The sequence below is a fragment of the Canis lupus genome, chromosome 26, assembly GCF_003254725.2.
Source record: "Canis lupus dingo isolate Sandy chromosome 26, ASM325472v2, whole genome shotgun sequence".
Lineage (NCBI taxonomy): Eukaryota > Metazoa > Chordata > Mammalia > Carnivora > Canidae > Canis > Canis lupus.
Genome location: NC_064268.1, coordinates 18,137,324 through 18,154,878, shown reverse-complemented (window position 1 = coordinate 18,154,878; position 17,555 = coordinate 18,137,324). Strand labels below are relative to the sequence as shown.

At 44.2% G+C, this 17,555-nt stretch overlaps 1 protein-coding gene across 4 annotated transcripts in view; it reads left to right on the top strand.

The window, feature by feature from the left end:
* The window catches only part of ACACB (acetyl-CoA carboxylase beta), a 131,701-nt gene that overhangs the window by 18,702 nt on the left and 95,444 nt on the right, over positions 1–17,555 (top strand). For 3 of the 4 annotated variants that reach the window (XM_049101704.1, XM_049101706.1, XM_049101707.1), the window contains one exon: positions 5,218–5,872. In XM_049101704.1, the coding sequence (XP_048957661.1) occupies positions 5,301–5,872 (572 nt within the window). In that variant the 5' untranslated portion in view covers positions 5,218–5,300. Of the gene's footprint in view, positions 1–5,217; positions 5,873–14,069; positions 14,372–17,555 lie in introns of those variants that run through there. The other variant, XM_049101708.1, reaches the window with a different exon arrangement.

The following is a 17,555-nucleotide window of genomic DNA, read 5'->3' as shown; positions in this document are numbered from 1 at the left end:
TTTTTGGAGAAATGTCCAAGTCCTTTGCTCTCTTTAAAATCAAGTTGTCTTATTGTTCTTGAGTTATAAAACTTCTGTATATATATGCTGGATCCTAAATCATTATCAAATATGTGTTTTACAAATATTTTCTTCCAGTCTCTCAGCTGTCTTTTCACTTCCTTCAGAGTGCCCTTTGATGCGCAAGTGTTTAATTTGAATGAAGTCCACTTTATTTTTTATTTATGCTTATATTTCTGTGTCATATTTGAAAATCCATTGCCAACTCCAAGGTCATGAAGATTTACTCCTATATTTTCTCTTAAATTTTTTGTGGTTTTAGTTTTTTTTTAAGATTTTATTTATTTATTCATAGAGAGAGAGAGAGAGAGAGAGAGAGACAGAGACAGGCAGAGGGAGAAGCAGGCTCCATGCAGGGAGGCAGGGAGCCCGATGTGGGACCTGATCCCGGGTCTCCAGGATCACACCCTGGGCTGCAGGCGGCGCTAAACTGGGGCTGCCTGTGGTTTTAGTTCTTACATGAAGGTTGTTGATTCATTTTTTTTTTTAATTTTTATTTATTTATGATAGTCACACACGGAGAGAGAGAGAGAGAGGCAGAGACACAGGCAGTGGGAGAAGCAGGCTCCATGCACCGGGAGCCTGACGTGGGATTCGATCCCAGGTCTCCAGGATCGCTCCCTGGGCCAAAGGCAGGCACCAAACTGCTGCGCCACCCAGAGATCCCTGTTGATTCATTTTTTAAAAAGATTTATTTATTTATTTTAGAGAGAGAGAGCGAGAGCGAGCACATAAGCAGGAAGGGCAGAGGGAAAGGGAGAGAGAATCTCAAAGAGACTCCATGCTGAGTACAGAGCCCAATGAGGAGCTTGATCTCACAACCCTGAGATCATGACCTGAGCCGAAATAAAGAGTCAGACGGTTAACCAACTGAACCACCCACATACCCTAGTTGTTGACTCATTTTGAGTTAATTTTTGTGTATGCTCTGAGTTAAAAGTCCAACCTCATTCTTTTGCTTGTGGGTGTCCTAGAACCCTAGGTTGGAAGAAACTATTCTTTCTCCTTTGAATGGTCTTTTTTTTCTTTATTTTTTAAAGTTTATTTTCTTTTTTTTTTTTTTTTTAATTTTTTTTTTATTTATTTATGATAGTCACACAGAGAGAGAGAGAGAGAGAAAGAGAGAGAGAGAGAGAGAGAGAGGCAGAGACACAGGCAGAGGGAGAAGCAGGCTCCATGCACCAGGAGCCCAACGTGGGATTCGATCCCGGGTCTCCAGGATCACGCCCTGGGCCAAAGGCAGGCGCCAAACCACTGCGCCACCCAGGGATCCCTAAAGTTTATTTTCTTCAGCAATCTCTATACCCCGTATGGGGCTTGAACTCAAAACCCTGAGATTAAGGGTTGCATGTTCTTCTGACTGAGCCAGCCAGGTGCCGCTCTCTCCCATTGAATGGTCTTAATATCTTCCTCAAAAATCTATTGGTCATAGATGTAGGGGTTTATTTTGGGGTCCTTCATTCTGTTCCATTGGTCTATATGACTGTCTTTATGCCAGTACCACATTATTTTGACTGTAGTTTCATAGTAAGTTTTGAAATTAGGAAATGTGAGTTCTCCAACTTTATTCTTCTTTAAGATTGTTTTGGCTATTTGGGTTCCCTTGAAGTTCCGTGTCTGTGTATTGCTTTAGGTCATAGGACCAGCTTAACAATAGAAAGTCTTCCAATCCATGAGCATGGGATGTCTTGCATTTATTTAGGTCTTCTTTAATTACTTTCAGCAATGTCTTGTACACCACCATTGTACAGATCTTTCACCTCCTTGGTTAAATTTATTCCTAGATATATATTTTTTTGGTTGCTATTGTAGATGGAATTCTTTTCTTAGTTTCCTTTTCAGATTGTTCATTGTTGGTGCACAGAAACACAACTAGTTGATCTCATATCCCACAATTCCGCTTTTGATTTGTTTATTACTCCTATTAGTTTTTTGTTTTGTTTTGTTTTTGTATGTGTGGATTCTTTAGGATTTTCTATATATAGATATCTCCAGCTTTTTTTTTTTTTGATATCTCCAGCTTTTTGAAAGTTCATATTATGCCAGTTTGCTTTTGTAAAATACCTACATTAGATCTACATTAGTACCTATTTTTGCTAACTGGAGGAAACCTGAAGAGGATTTTTCCTTTTAGGAAAAAAGGTGAAAAGTAAAAATAGCATTCAGTGTTTGTTTTGCAGAGAGCTGTTATAGAGGCAACACATACCTGAGCAGTGGCAGTGGTACCACCAAACTCCTTTGGCAAGAACTACACTCAGCATCTCAGCATTAAGCCACCATAGCTCTGAAGTATATCTGTGAGCATCTCAGCTTTGTCTTGATTTATTTTGTGCAAGATGTGTCCTAAGCTACCCAGAACAGCCTAGGAGAGGTAATTTTATGGATCTAGGAAAGCTTAAAAACATTTCCATATAAATTAATGGTCATTGTTTCTTTGCTTTATGTCATTCCAACTTATGAAAGGCTTCATAAAAACCTCTCTGCTGGGATCCCTGGGTGGCGCAGCGGTTTGGCGCCTGCCTTTGGCCCAGGGCGCGATCCTGGAGACCCGGGATCGAATCCCACATCGGGCTCCTGGTGCATGGAGCCTGCTTCTCCCTCTGCCTGTGTCTCTGCCTCTCTCTCTCTGTGTGTGAGGATCATGCCATCTAGGATTAGAGATGATTTTATCTCTTTGTTTCCAATTTGGATGGCTTTTATTTCTTTTTCTTGCCTAATTGCTTTGGCTAGGACCTCCAATACAACGTTGAATAGCAGTGGTGAAAATGGGTATCCTTGTCTTGTTCCCGATCTCAGGGGGAAAGCTTCCAGTTTTTCACCACTGAGTATATGTTAGCTGTAGGTTTTTCATAAATGTGTCTTATTACATTGAAGTTTCTTTCTGTCCCTACTTTTCCAACTGTTTTTATCATGAGAGTGTTACATTTTGCCAAATGCTTTTTTTAGTGTTGAGATGATCATGTGGTTTCCCTCCTTGTTCTAGGAATGTGGTTTGCTACATTGATTGATGCTGGACCACCCTTGACTGACTTTTCTTTAAAAGGAATCTTGATGGCCTTAAAAGAAAAAAAATCCTCCTGATCCTGGGTGTAACTTGGAAAATACTCTTGACGACATTTCAGCAAATTCTGTTGCGAAAAGTCTGCAAGAAGTATGCAGATCAGAGAGTTCTTGGAAATCTTGAGAATTTTTCCACTTCCCTTAAAAATATAATGTTGAAATTTAAGAAGAAAAAATCTTTTAGATACTAGATTGATGTGTTTGAGCCCTGTTGTTGTTGTCATTGTTTTTTTAATACATCTGTATCCCAGTTTCAAAATTCATTCTCAAATTTCAACATGTTCGGGTTGTGTTTTTGTTTGCTTCTTAACAATACTTACTTCAAATAACAATGGTGTACTCATTAACAGGACAGAGTTAGTGTGGCAGGATGAGACATGGGTAAGAAATCAGAATATCTGAATTTGTATATTTGACAAAATGAATTTGTCTCTTAAGCTCTAACTTTAAAAAATTTATTTTTCATTTGAGAGAGAGAGAGAGAGCGTGAGTTGGGGGGGGGGGGGGGGGTGAGGGTCGGGGAGAGGTGGAGGAGAGGAGAAACAGACTTACTCCCTGAACAGAGAGCCCAACATAGGACTCTATCTCAGAACCTGGAGATCATGACTTGAGCTGAAGGCAGATGCTTAACCATCTGAGCCACCCAAGTGCCCCAAACTCAATTTTTACTGGAAACTGTTCTAGACCCTGGAACAGAACAGACTCTCCTTGGTCTTGCTGGGTTTTTATTCTAGTTATAAGCATACGCCATGCATACCTAGCACTAGGAAGAAAAGCTAGAAAAGAAGCTCCTTCCAGAACCATGATGATGATTATGACAGTAATCCAGGAATGCAATGATGCTGGTGGTGGTGATGATGAAGATGATGATGATAGAAGTAACAGTTTGTTTATATCTATGAATTGGAATATAGTGAAGAGCCTTTGTTTCTTTTAGGGTTATAGCTTTATTGAAATATAGGTTCATATACCGTCCAGTTCACTCATGTCAACTATATACTTCAGTGGTTTTTAGTATGTTCATGGAGTTGTGTAACCATCACTACAATTTTAGAACATTTTCATCCCTTCAAACAGAAGCTCTGTACCATCCCACCAGCCTTAGGCTAACTCCATCCCACCAGCCTTAGACACCTTAGCTAGCTCCATCCCACCAGCCTTAGGCAACCACTAACCTTTCTGTCTTTATGAATTTGCTTATTCTGGGATACATGGAATCATACAATGTAGTCTTTTGGGACTGGCTTCTTTCATTTGGCATAATGTTTTCTTTTCTTTTTTTAAGATGTTATTTATTCATGAGAGACACAGAGAGAGAGGCAGAGGCACAGGCTCCCTGTGAGTAGCCCAGTGTGGGACTCCATCCCAGGACTCCAGGATCACGCCCTAAGCCAAAGGCAGACGCTCAACTGCTGAGCCACTCAGGCGTCCCTATAATGTTTTCAAGATTCATCCATGTTGTAGCAATTCCAATGTTCCATTCCTTTTTTTTTTTAAGATTTTTTATTTATTCATTTGAGAGAGACAGAGTACAAGCAGGGGGAGAGGCAGTGGGAGAGGGAGAAGCAGACTCCCTGCTGAGCTGGAAGCCCGACATGGGGTTCAATCCCAGGACCTATAGATCATGACCTGAGGCAAAGACAGATGCTTACTCATCTGAGCCACCCAGGTGCCCCTCCATTCTTTTTTTACAACTGAAAAATATTCCATTGTATGGATAGATCACCTTTTGTTTACCCATTCTTTAGTTAATGGACATTTGGATGGTTTTTACTTTTTGGGTCTTATGAGTCTATAACAAGAGCCCTTTAATAGGCATGATCTATTTTTCTCATCCATGCATGCTTATGATTTAAGATGAGTATGTGTTACTGTACCTAAATTAGAGGTAAGAAACTGACATCTTGGAGGCTTTCAGGAATGTGCCCAGGACCACAGAGCACGTTGTGGGCAGAGCCGCTCTGTCCACCTCCTTTCGCCTCTAGCGCTCTCAGCTGAATATACAGAGCCCTAGGTTCCTCTTGTCCCATGAACTTCTTTAAGACAGAAATACTCAATTTTGTAGACTCTAAAATATCTTTCCTTTTTTCCTTACAGGTTTTCTGAATGATCTTGCTTCTTTTTTATCTTGTTTGATTTTTTCCTGCTTGACCTTTTCCTGGATAAAAATCTGGGGGAAAATGACAGACTCTAAGCAAGTCACCAAGAATAAATCAGAAGGGAGCTGTATCCCAAGCCAGGAGCCTTTTCCAGCCTCAGACAGCTCAGGGGGGCCACCAAAGAAGAATGGTAACAGCAGCCCTCTGCCAGAGACTCCTAACCAGGCTGAATCAGCCTCCCACAAAGATCCCCAAGATGCTTGTGAGCAAAGAAATTCCAGGCCACCTCCACACCAGAATCTCCCAGGAAACCCCTGTTCCTCTGATGACACCCCTGCAGCACTCCAAGCCAATGAGACAGGGACCAAAGGCCTGAAGATCCCAGATACTAATGGCCTGTCATCTCCAGCCAAGCCCCAAGGCCAGCAAGCCAGACCCCTCTCCAAAGAAGACGAGAAGCAGGAGCACATCAAGAGGCAGCTGATGACCAACTTCATCCTGGGCTCCTTTGATGACAACTCCTCCGATGAGGACCCTGGTGCTGGCTGGTTCTGGGAGTCTTCCCGGAAGGGCAGCCGGGCCAGCCTGGGTGCCCTTTCCCTGGAGGCTGCTCCAACCATAGGCGAGCCTGAGCACCCCGGCCTTGCTATAAGGTAATGCGCCCTATATCCTTATGAGTGGGAGGCATGGAGTCAGGGTGGGGGCTGCACCCTATCCCCCAACTCAGCTGTCTGCTGATGCCTACATGCTGAGGGTAGTTATGATAAATGCAGAACACATAAGCCTTGCCTTCTTCCTTCCTCCCTTTCTTCCTTTCAAAATTATTTATTGAGCATCTACTGCACATACAGGGCCCTGTGTCAGGAGACTGTCTTTCTAGAAGAACTTAGCCTAGTGTTTGGGGATGATGGCCTTATGTGTGACTCGTTATAATACAAGTTGGGTGAGCAAAGGCTGACAAAAGCCACACCGGATGATGAGGGCCTGGAGGGTAGGACAGTTTCCCTGCCTCCTGAAGAGACATTCATCTATTTGTTTGTGGGTTCTTTCAATGGGTAACTGGTAACTAAAGTTGTCAAAGCAGACACTCAGACACTGGACCCCCAAGCAGCAGTTTGCTGGGTGCAGATGCCAGTAGGTCTACTACAGGTGGGTGTATCCTAGGTGTACAGCTGGTGGCTTCGTTTGTTTTTGTTGTGATCGAGCTTTGGCACCTCCCTTCCCAAAGTACAAACAATACAGTAGTTCTGGCTAGAAAACTCGGGAAACAGACAAGGAGGGAAAAGAACCACCTACCATCCCTTCACCGGTCAGAGCGTGCTCTGCTCCCCTTCCAGTGTTTCTTCCCTTCTCTTGGTCTGTTCCCTTCTCTGGGAGTGCAATCCCACTGGCTGTTCTTTTCAGCACCTCTTGTACTCCCTCCCAAATATGAGAAGCCTGGATGAGGAGGTGGCTTCTTGCATAGGCACCCACCTTCCCAGGGAGCTTAATTTGAACCCTGGTGACTAGAAGTAGAAAGTAGAGGAAAGAGAAAGGCAAGTATTCCCCGTACTGACGATCTTCAGGGGGAAACCAGTTTGAGGTTCTGGAAGGGTTAAAGGAAGGGAAGGCTTGAGGGTCTGGTACAAAGTGTCAGAACTTGGTTCTGACCAAGGTCAGACAATGTCTTCATCTGGGCATCAATGGGATAATGCTTGTAAAGTATGCACAGTTTAGTACATAGTAGGTACTTATAAGCAGTAGATTCCTCTATAGCTTCTTTCCTTGGCTTGTTCTTTGTCCCCCAAACACCCGCTTTACCCACCACTTCACAGTTTGTACCAATTATCCGTTGATCCCTTAGAACGACAGTACAAGGCTGGTGGTGGCAGATCCCCATTTTACAGATGATAAAACTGGGGCTTGGAGGTGAAGTACTTTTCCCGAGACCACACAGCTAACAAGGGGCAGAGCCAAGCTTCGAGGCCAGGTCTGTCAGGCTGCACACTTGGTTTCATCGTGCCAGTGTGGTCCCTCCAGTGATCTCCAACATTTGCACCCCTCTAAACTGCTTCTTAACCTCAATGTGGCAATTTCGACAGGGATTAGGGAAAAGCAGATGAGATGAATTCACCCAAATTGACAAACAGTAGAGATTATGTTGAAGTGGATATTCAGTCGGGGTTGCTAAGTGGTATCTAAGTAGGACAGGTGGCAAGATACATTTATCACAACAGCCCCAGCAGGAAGCAAGATGGATATGTTTCTCCTTTCAAGGAGTGTCCCAGCAGGGAGATGGGAAAAATACAAACAAACAGGTAAACCGAGAAGATCATTTTTCAGCGTGCCTGGTGCCAGGAGGAAAGCAGGGTACAGGAGAGGGTGTACCTGAGGGGCTCTATTTTATTTTATTTTACTTTTTTTTAAGATTTTATTTTATTTATTCATGAGAGACACAGAGAGAGGGAGAGGGGCAGAGACATAGGCAGAGGGAGAAGCAGGCTCCATGCAGGGAGCCCGACATGGGACTCTACCCTGGATCTCCAGGATCAGGCCTGGGCTGAAGGCGGTGCTAAACGGCTGAGCCACCCGGGCTGCCCTAGGGGGATCTATTTTAGAATGAGGTGATCAGGTCAGGGGAGAGTTCTTGGAAGAGGCAACTTTCAAATTAGACTTGAGCAGGCCAACAGAAATTTCTGCCATTATAGAGTGTTCTAGAATGGAATGTCCTGGAACTGTGCTGTCCACTATCATAGCCATTAGTCATACATAACTATGGAAATTGACATGTGGCTAGTGTGACTGAAGAATTGAATTTTATTTTTTTTTATTTTCTTTAATTTTTATTTATTTATGATAGTCACAGAGAGAGAGAGAGGCAGAGACACAGGCAGAGGGAGAAGCAGGCTCCATGCACCGGGAGCCCGATGTGGGATTCGATCTTGGGTCTCCAAGATCGCGCCCTGGGCCAAAGGCAGGCGCCAAACCGCTGCGCCACCCAGGGATCCTGGAGAATTGAATTTTAAAATTTGATTTTAATTACTTGAAATTTAAGTAGCATCATGTGGCTGTCAGCTATTACATTAGCATAGCTCCAGCCCTAATGGGTAAGAAGCAGTCAACCATGTGAATTACTTCTACCAATGCTACTTATTTTTTTTAAGATTTTATTTATTCATTCATGAGCGACACAAAGAAAGAGGCAGAGACACAGACAGAGGGAGAAGTAGGCTCCTTGCAGGGAGCCGTATCCAGGACTCTGTCCTGGTCCCTGAGCCAAAGGCAGACGCTCAACCGCTGAGCCACCCAAGCATCCCTCTACCAACGATAATTAAAAACTCATGAAGACAGCAGGCATGCCCAAGTAGTAACATTCTTACTAGTATTATTCTCTCCTGAGTTTTGGATTCCCAGAATGTTGTGATGATCAAATGAACTAATGTTTCTAAGGTATTAAGCAAGAGAATAAAACACTCAATAAATGGTAGGTTAAAATATGGAGCTGGGGCAAGTCTCCCCACTGTCTCTGCACTACTCACCATTTTTAGGGGGCTTTGCTAGTTTGTGCTTAAACCACAGCTTTTCTGAGCTGTGAAGTTATTTATTTATTTAAAGATTTTATGTACTTATTTGAGAGAGAGAAACAGAAAGAGAGAGATCACAAGCAGGGGGAGCAGCAAAGAGAGAAGGAGACACAAAGACTCCCCACTGAACAGGGAGCCTGTCCATTCAGGACCCTGGGATCAAGACCCGAACCAAAAACAGATATTTAACCAACTGAGCCACTCAGGTGCCCCTGGGCTGTGAATTTATGAAGGCAAAAGATACTTAACTAAGGGCCTGTCTTTGCATGACAGTGAACCAAAATGTTTTTTTTTTTTTTTTTTTTTTATGATAGTCACAGAGAGAGAGAGAGAGGCAGAGACATAGGCAGACGGAGAAGCAGGCTCCATGCACCAGGAGCCCGACGTGGGATTCGACCCCGGGTCTCCAGGATCACACCCTGGGCCAAAGGCAGGCGTTAAACTGCTGCGCCACCCAGGGTTCCCGAACCAAAATATTAAATGAATTTTCTGCCTTTATATCCTTGTTACATAGAAACTTAGCACTCAAAAAAAAAAAAAAAAAAAAAAAAGAAAGAAAGAAACTTAGCACTGTACGTCACAGCACCATATGTCAGTCTTTTATCGTGGCTTATCCCAGGACTGGGGGGAAGGGTGCAGAGGGATCTTGGTTTTTTATAAACTGTGGGGTGGTGGGAGATGCGAAGGGCCATGGTAGGGCAGAAGGAGGACCAGTGTGCCCTTGGGTGCATCCCTTACCTTCTCTGAACCTCTGCCTCTTCATCTATAGCAGGAGGAGGTTAGACCAGCCCCCTGAAGTGTGACCCCTGGTCACAAATCTCACTGGGCATACCGTTATTTCGCCCCCAATCTACGTGCTTTCTAGAGTCCAGAATTTTAGGATTTTGGCTCCCAGGACAACTCAGGTAGTTCTTCCGGTGCCTCTGAATATATGGCATTTCCATGCTCTAGTAGGGTCCCCAAATCAGAGGCCTCCAATGGAGGAAACCAGCATGTGTTCCTGTTCCTGATGACCTGGAATGAGAATCCCATGGGGCAGTGTCTTCAGGAGGTCAAGGCTTAGACACTTGTCCTGGTGCTGCTATCTCCCGTGGTTGATTGGGTGAAAAAAATGGTGTCAAAACCCCTGTGTTCCAGCCTGTTGGAAACAATGATAACAACATGAAGCCGAGCATTCCGTTAGCCTCTTGTGAAGTTTTTGGCTTTGGTATTTTGGTGCCTTTGGGACCCTCAGTAGCCTCGTGTTTGGTAGCCTCCTACCCCCACCCCCTGTGTTGACCCTTTTGCTGATATCCATTGACAGCCATCTTGGGTCAACTGTGAAGAAATGTTAGGGGGGCCTCCTAATCCCACCGCAGACCCTCCAGAGTGTTGCTCTATGGAGGGTCACTGCTGGGCTTTTTTCTTGTACAGACAGGGTGGTAATGCCTTTTCCCTGGGGGGCACACAGGTCAGAAGCCCAGGCCAACGGCTGGGCAGGTGGCTTGCAACCAGCTGGAGGGTTGTGGAGATGAAGCGTGACACAGAAGGCCAACGAGGTGATAAAGAGTCCCTGTTAAAACCCAGGAAGCTCACTTTGTTATTATTATTTTTTCCTGATTAGCTGTTAAATAATCTGTACTCTGGGCAAATCCCCTAACCTTCTGAGGCTCAGTTTCTGCAATATGGAGGCAAGGAGCAGGGGTTTGAGCTAGTTCTTCCAGCTTTTCCCATTTTGCGGACAGAAAACTACACCTGGGGGGTTTATTCCGGGGGTCTGCAGTCCCTTGGAAGCCACGGCACAGAAGTGGCACAGATAGGCCTGTGGATCTTCCCTGATGCTGGCAGTTTGTTCACTTGGCCTTTGTGTCACCTTGAAGGTCACCTTGTGGTTCATGCTGGCCTCTTCTTGCCAGGCCACCATCTAGGCAGCTGAATAGAAAAGGCACCTGTTTACTCTTGTGCTTTTGGGGGGAGCCCTTTGAATGATCTTCATTTTTGTTTGCCCTGTGCTTTCATGATTTCAGAATACCCACACTTGTATCCCCATTCTGGGCCTTTGAGCTTACTGTTCCCTCTGAGCTGAAATGATTGCTTTCCTCCTCATGCCCTTAAACCTGTGCCCAGGGTCTGCTCCAAGGTATGTGACCTGTATAGTCAGCTCTGTTGTCACCTTCTTGAAATTCTTAATAACTTTTGAATAAGGGCTTCCACACTTGTTTTTGTATTGGACCCTATATATTCGGTAGCCTGTCCTGCCTGCCCATCAAAGTTACCTCCTCTGAAGGGCTTTCCCCCCCTTTCCTGCCCCTCTTCCACCTTTATTATTTATTTATTTATATACTTTTTAAAGATTTTATTTATGTGAGAGAGAGAGCGAGAGCACACAGTAAAGAGGGGTAAAGGGAGAGAGAGAAGCAGAAGCAGACTTAACGATGAGCAGGGAACCTGAAGCGGGGCTTAATCCCAGGACCCTGAGATCATGACCCAAGCCAAAATCATTAACTGATGTCACATGCCCCACTCTGGCACCTTTAAAGTATTGCCCATGTGCCCCTGTTTCTTGACTGATTGATCTGGCATGTTTTCACCACACTTAATCATGCCTAGAGATCATGTCTTTAATTTCCTTATGTGTTGACTTGGTTGTTAAATGTCTCCTATGCTGGTCGACAAGCTCCATGAAAACAGGGCCATATGGGTCTCCACTTTTCTGCACTGCCTAGCCTAGTGTACATTCATGGTAGGTAGACTCTGAATAAATAAATGCATGAATGCAGTGATCAACCAGGCTTGCCAAAGACAGAATTCTGCATTCCTGGGGCATGAAAAACACTTAGGAATAAATATGGGAATGAATGAATGAATGAATCGAATGAATGAATGAATGAATGAATGAATGAACGAACAAACGAATGGATGCCTGGATAGGTGAACAAATGAATGAATGAATGGATGGATGGATGGGTGGATGGATGGATGGGTAGGTGGATAGATGAGTAGTAGGTAGGTAGGTGAATAAATGAATGCATTGATAAATGAGTGAATAGGTAAATGAAGGAATGGATAGATGGATGAATGGGTTAGATGGATGGATGAAGGGATGGGTGAAAGGAAGGATGGATGGATGGGTGAATAGGCATTTTATTGTTGGTCTTTGGCAGCAATAGTATTTTGTTTTCATAAAATTCTTGCCCAGGTGGCTCAGTGGTTTAGCACCACCTTCAGTCCAGGGCCTGATCCTGGAGACCCGTGATCAAGTCCCGTGTCTGGCTCCTTGCATGGAGCCTGCTTCTCCCTCTGCCTGTGTCTCTGCCTCTCTCTCTCTCTGTGTCTCTCATGAATAAATAAATAAAATCTTAAAAAAAATTCCTTTAAAAACTCTTTTTCCATAAATATTGTGATTTTGTAGACTAGTTCTGTGGTTAAACCCCAATTTTTTTCCTGCATTTTATATGGTTGTACAATCTCCCTATTCCCTTCCACCTTCCCAGCCAGCAAGGGCAGGCTACGACTATGGACTTAGTGACTTTGTGCTGTCTGTTGCCTCCTCTTCTCTTCCTTTTTGGGTTCATCTCAGGCCAGGGGTTGGAATTGGCTCTTCCTTGGACTTCAGAATAGTCCCTAAGTGTTGAAATTCCCATGCAGTTCTTAGAAACAAAGCTGGTGAAAACATTACATGTAACAGAATAATTGCTCACATATTGTGGAATGAAGGTTATGGGGTAATCCCACTTTGGTCAACAAGTGGTAGTGTGGTTGGTGCACAATGGGTCTAGGGCAAGATCCTAGTTCAGAGTTGTCTCTTACTAGTTTTTTTATCCTAATAGTTCTACCCTGTGGGGTGCATGAATGGACTGAATGGGACGGGACAGGTTCAGGATCGTTCAACTGCAGTCCTGAAATTTAAAGTTATGGCACAGAAGTTCATAAGTGGGCCATGAACTCATTTAGAAGAAAGATCGCCTTGAATAGATCTGAAGTTGTTTGAAGTCTTTATTTATCCTGTTTTGTGTGAATATTCAGGTTTTCAGCTACAGAAATAGAAACATGAAAATGTATAGCATAAAGCCTTACCATCCCCCACCCCAAAAGTTCTCAAATTCCAAAGCATACTGAGTCCTAAGAGTTTCAAATTTTGGATAAGGGATTGTGGATAATGTAATATGCTTAGAATATCCCCTGGCAATTAGTAAGCACAGAAAATGCTTGTGATTAATAAATGTGTGTGTGTGTGTGTGTGTGTGTGTGTATGTGTGGTTGGAAAGTCTATAAGGAATGTGTCAAAATGGTTAATCGTTGTCTTTATGTGGTGCAATTATAAGTCATTTAAATTTTTTTCTTCATTTTTCTAACTTTCTGCTATAAATATTATAACAAATATTGACAATGTTTAATAATAAAACATTATTAAAAATGTTGGGGGAAAAAGTGAGCCAGTCATCTCACTTCCAAGATAAGAAACTGAAGCCCAGAGAGGTTCAGGGGTCTATCAGGGAGAGACCAACCCCAGCAGGATGATCATAGGTCCTGAGGGCCATTGGAACCCAGATCCTCAGCAGGTGCAGTTCAGAAAGTAGTCTGCTCCTCCTGCTGTTGATGCCTAACCTAGGCTCCAGGAAAGATGTCTCCACCCTCCTCCTAACCTGTTCTTAGCATTAGTGAGAAGAGTCAGAAGACAGGGCAATTCACAGGGTAGCCAGGAAGCTGTGTGACCTTGGGGATGTCACCTACCCTTGCAGGGGGCTGGACTGGGATGCTCTGAGGTCCTCTGTGGCTCTAACAGCCTTTGCTTTGTTTCTTTGTGTGCAGAGGGGTGCATGGGGGGCTTGGAGCAGGGGGAGATAGCAGTAGCAAAGCTTGTTAATTTAGAGCCATTTTCTCCTTGGCCGGTTACTATGGATGGTCTGAGTACCAGGTAAGCCTAGGGACAAACTCAGATGAAATTCTCAAGTGATGAAGCTAAGGTTTGTCCCATCCATTGATGGTCTTGGAAGCATTTATTGCAGCTCTGCTGGGTGCCAGGCTCTAACAGCACTAAGGATGCACAGACAATGGGACCTAGCCCTTGCCCTTGGAGAGGCCAGTGGAGGAGCCTAACAGGCCACAAGCCCAGAGCACTTCCCTTCATCGATGGGAGAGAATAGCTGACAAAGAGCTGGCACATGCTGACTCTTCCATTTGGCTGTGAAGTGGCCTGGGCTGAACTGTCACCTTTCTGGCCTCAGCATCCTTCAGAACGAGGTCACAGTGGTACCTACCTCATAGGGCTGGTGAGTTCCTGAGTCCCCAGCCCTTCAAGCAATGCCACAGTGGATCACTGTCATCCAATGCCAAGAACAGTGTGCTTCACAGGACCCGCAGTCAGACAGGTCTGGCTTCCAATCTCAGACCAGTCCCATGTCCTCTCTCAGCTGTGATTTCCTACTCTGTCGGAGCGGGATAATACTGGTGTCTACTTCACAAGTGTGCTGAGATCACATGAGAAGACGTAGCAGGTGTGGACAGCCCAGGGGCTGCCTCGGGTGCCATCGGTGGAATGGGCATCTTCCAGAGTTCTCCCCAGTGGCCATGGCTCTTCCCAAGCCTGCCCAGGCATACAGCTTTAAGGTATAACAGCCTGTATCCACAGAGGAGGGACACAGGTGAAGTGTCTCTGACAAATGGATGCAGGGACTGGGGCTTTCCCCTACCTCCTCCCCCACTGCTCACTTCCATGCTGCGAATATTGAGTTTAAGAGAGGTTTTGCAAGGCAGACCTCAGATCCCTGGGAGGAGGCGAGTGAGGGTTTGTGGAGTCTGGACCGAGGTGAAGGAACAGCAGACCAGCTTTCTAATGCCAGGGACCTGGCTTCTCCCTTTTGTCCCAAGTAGCGTCCTGGGATGGTTTGCAGAGGGCCTCCCCCAGGTCCTTCCTGCTCATCATCACCCTCCCTCTTCTCTGCTCCAGGTAGCGAGCAGGTCATAAAACTTTAAATTGCCTGTAAATATTTTTATTTGTCCCTCAATGAAATGCCATGGATCTTTTGATAATGTTTTAATTTATTCATTCCTTTATTGATTTAGGGGGGGCTGGGAGAAACCCCATTTCCAAAACATTTTAGCTCCTAAGATGTTTTCTGGGAGCTTGTATGTGGGGGGTGTTCCCTGTTTTTGCATTGTTTCATTTGTGGACTGGATATTGAGGTTCGGAAGAGGTTGGCTATTCATACAGGATACAGAGTGACTGAACATCCCTTTCTCTCAAGGATCTGTATCCTGCTTTAGAAGAATCTTTCATTCTGCTCTATGCTTAATGTAACATTTCCCCAATCACATTTGGAAAGGGATTATTTTATTTTTCTTTGGATGAATGCACATCATATGTGGGTGAGCACACAGAAAAGTGGAGAGAAGGGGTTTGCTCAAGGTCACACGGTGTAGGGACAGGCTCAAGGCCGCTCACGGCTTAGGCATTTCCACTGTGCTGATAGCCACTTGCAAGTGCACTCTTGTTGTTTGTGTGTGTGGTGTTTTGCTGTTGACCTGGGTTTTCCCCGTGCAGTACCAACAAGTTAAATTTAGCCTCTGAGGAGTCTGACCAGAAGGGCTTCTAGCACGAGGCTGTACCTGCAGCCAGGTTTAAACTGTGTCATTGGAATCACAGTGATAGTTTAAAGAAGATGTTTATATAAAGGTGGTGGTGTGAGTAAGCATGTATGTTATTCTTTGCTTCCTATATTCTATACCCTAATAACACAGAGAAAAATCCAAGTCATTATCACTCTGATGACATGCAAAGCACAGACATCTAAGTGAAATCCCATTCTTGAGAAGCCCCCATGTAAACGTGAGGTGTGTTAGGATGTCTCTAAGGCTGTATGAGCGGAGCAGTTAGCTTAACCACAGCATTCAACAGATGTTGGGGTTTTTTCAGTAGAGAATAAAAATTCAGAGCAATGCAAGTTCTCTCCTACTTGATCCTAACTGATTTGAGGTAGGGTAGGAGTGTTCGGAAATACTTTCACTTCCTGATTTTAATTGTTTTCCCTATTGTGAGGTGATTAAATTTGGATCATTTAGAGGATGGATTTTTTGGGGGTTTGGTTTGAAACTTTAAAAGTAGATCAGCCTAAAAAAAAAAAAATAAAAAAAAAATAAAAGTAGATCAGCCTATAGTCTGTTGAGTTGGTTTTTTGTTGTTGTTGTTGTTGGTTTTTTTTGGGGGGGGGGGAGAGACAAGGCCTTGAAGGACCTTCTAGGAACTCTGAGGAACTGAAAATTTTGTTCACCTGTTTTATTTATTTTTTAATCCGTTGTTGAAAAAGTTACTTTCAAAAAAAAAAAAAAGTTACTTTCTGGTTAGAATGCAGGTAATTGGTGCCCTCAGGTAGGCTGCTTATATGATTCCTAGGGAAGATCATGGTTCACATTGTGACCACATGGATGGTGCCTCCTGGAGGTGTGGCCCAAGCTGTGCCTTTCCATGGGAATTCATTTGCAAACATTTACATTATTTTTTGGTTTTTATTTGCTGTGAACATAGGCTACATTTATTTTTTATTTTTTTTTTTAATTTTTATTTATTTATGATAGAGAGAAAGAGAGAGAGAGGCAGAGACACAGGCAAAGGGAGAAGCAGGCTCCATGCACTGGGAGCCCGACGTGGGATTCGATCCCGGGTCTCCGGGATCGCGCCCTGGGCCAAAGGCAGGTGCCAAACCGCTGCGCCACCCAGGGATCCCCTAGGCTACATTTATTATTATGCAATGCTTTCTAGGCAGTGTTTAGATCCTTTTTATTTATTATAACTCCGTGGAGAAGCATTCATTCATTCATTCTAGCTGGCATCAGTTTACCTGGGTTCAAGGCTCCAGCTCTGTCACTCTTGGGAAACCTATATCTCTGGGTCACATTTCCTTATCTGCATTATGGAAATAAAAACAATAGGATCGCTATTAAGACAAAGGCACAAAAGAGCACTCCATGTGTGTTAGTCTCCCAGAAAGCAGCTTACTTTTAAAAAAATGCTTTTGAGTGGTTGACACACAGTATTACACTAGTTTCAGGTGTAGGACATAGCAACAGGATAAATCTATACTTTTTATTTTATTTTATTTTATTTTTTATTTTTTATTTTATTTTTTAATTTTTATTTATTTATGATAGTCACACAGGGAGAGAGAGAGAAAGAGAGGCAGAGACACAGGCAGAGGGAGAAGCAGGCTCCATGCACCAGGAGCCCGACGTGGGATTTGATCCCAGGTCTCCAGGATCGTGCCCTGGGCCAAAGGCAGGCCACCCAGGGATCCCAAATCTATACTTTTTAAAAAGATTTTATTTATTTATTCATGAGAGACACAGAGACGTGGGATTTGATCCCAGGTCTCCAGGATCGCGCCCTGGGCCAAAGGCTGCGCCACCCAGGGATCCCAAATCTATACTTTTTAAAAAGATTTTATTCATTTATTCATGAGAGACACAGAGACGTGGGATTTGATCCCAGGTCTCCAGGATCGCGCCCTGGGCCAAAGGCTGTGCCACCCAGGGATCCCAAATCTATACTTTTTAAAAAGATTTTATTTATTTATTCATGAGAGACACAGAGAGAGGCAGGCTTCCCACACAGAACCTGATGCAGGATTTGATTCCAGGACCCTGGGATCACGACCCAAGCCAAAGGCAGATGCCCAACCACTGAGCCACCCAGGTGCCCCAGGACAAGTCTATACATTATGCTGTGCTCAGGACAGGCGTAGCTACCAGCTGTCACCATACAACTCTATTACAATACTGTTGACTATAGTCCCAATGC